This window comes from Eurypyga helias, unplaced genomic scaffold (assembly GCF_000690775.1).
Source record: "Eurypyga helias isolate BGI_N326 unplaced genomic scaffold, ASM69077v1 scaffold20377, whole genome shotgun sequence".
Classification (NCBI taxonomy): Eukaryota; Metazoa; Chordata; class Aves; order Eurypygiformes; family Eurypygidae; genus Eurypyga; species Eurypyga helias.
This window is the reverse complement of record NW_010260041.1, coordinates 9,018-9,677: the sequence shown is the minus strand read 5'-3', so window position 1 is coordinate 9,677 and position 660 is coordinate 9,018. Positions and strand designations below refer to the sequence as shown.

Below are 660 nucleotides of genomic sequence, written 5' to 3'. Positions count from 1 at the left end.
GGTCACCGGCTGCTCCTACATGGATGTGGACGGGAGCTGGCGCACGGCCGGCTGCGACACCAAGCTGCAGGGGGGCATCTGCCAGCTCCAAGCAGGTGCTGGCCTGGGGGGACACAGGGGTGGACAGGGTGGGGAGTGACCAAGGGCTGGAGATGGCATCCCGTCTGGGACCTTCTGGAGCTCTGTGCACATCCTTGCAGGGCTGGGTGTCTCAAGGTGCTGTGGGACCCCACACCCTGTGCCCCCCACCCACCTCCAATGCACCGTGTGCTCCCAGGTGCCCCCCGCACACACAAGTGGAGCTACAGCGGCAGCTGCCCCAAATCGCTGGAAGACTCGTCCTGGATCCCCTTCCGGGACCACTGCTACACCTTCCACATGGAGATTACCCTGGGGCAGAAAGAGGCCATGAGGAGGTGCCAAAAAGGTAGGGGGGGACTGTGATGGCCAGAGAGGGGTGATGCACTTTTGGAAATGGAAGAGGATGGGGTCCCCAAAATGCCCATGGGTGCCTGAAGGGGACCCCTGTCGCTGCACCCACGTCCAGCCTTGGTCACACACCATCTCCTTGCTGTTACGTGCTGGGGTTCCCCAGCTCCCATGTGGTTCCTCAGCTTTGTGCTCCCTGGTGTTACTGCTCCCAAGCTCCATCCTCCGAGC

The 660-nt window shown here is 62.7% G+C and overlaps 1 protein-coding gene across 1 annotated transcript in view; it reads left to right on the top strand.

Moving 5' to 3' along the window:
* MRC2 (mannose receptor, C type 2) overlaps positions 1-660 on the top strand; it is a gene marked incomplete at both ends in the record, with an annotated part of 14,805 nt that overhangs the window by 12,961 nt on the left and 1,184 nt on the right. Inside the window, 2 exon segments of the mRNA XM_010154901.1 lie at positions 2-95; positions 278-434. Coding sequence (XP_010153203.1) covers positions 2-95; positions 278-434 — 251 coding nt within the window.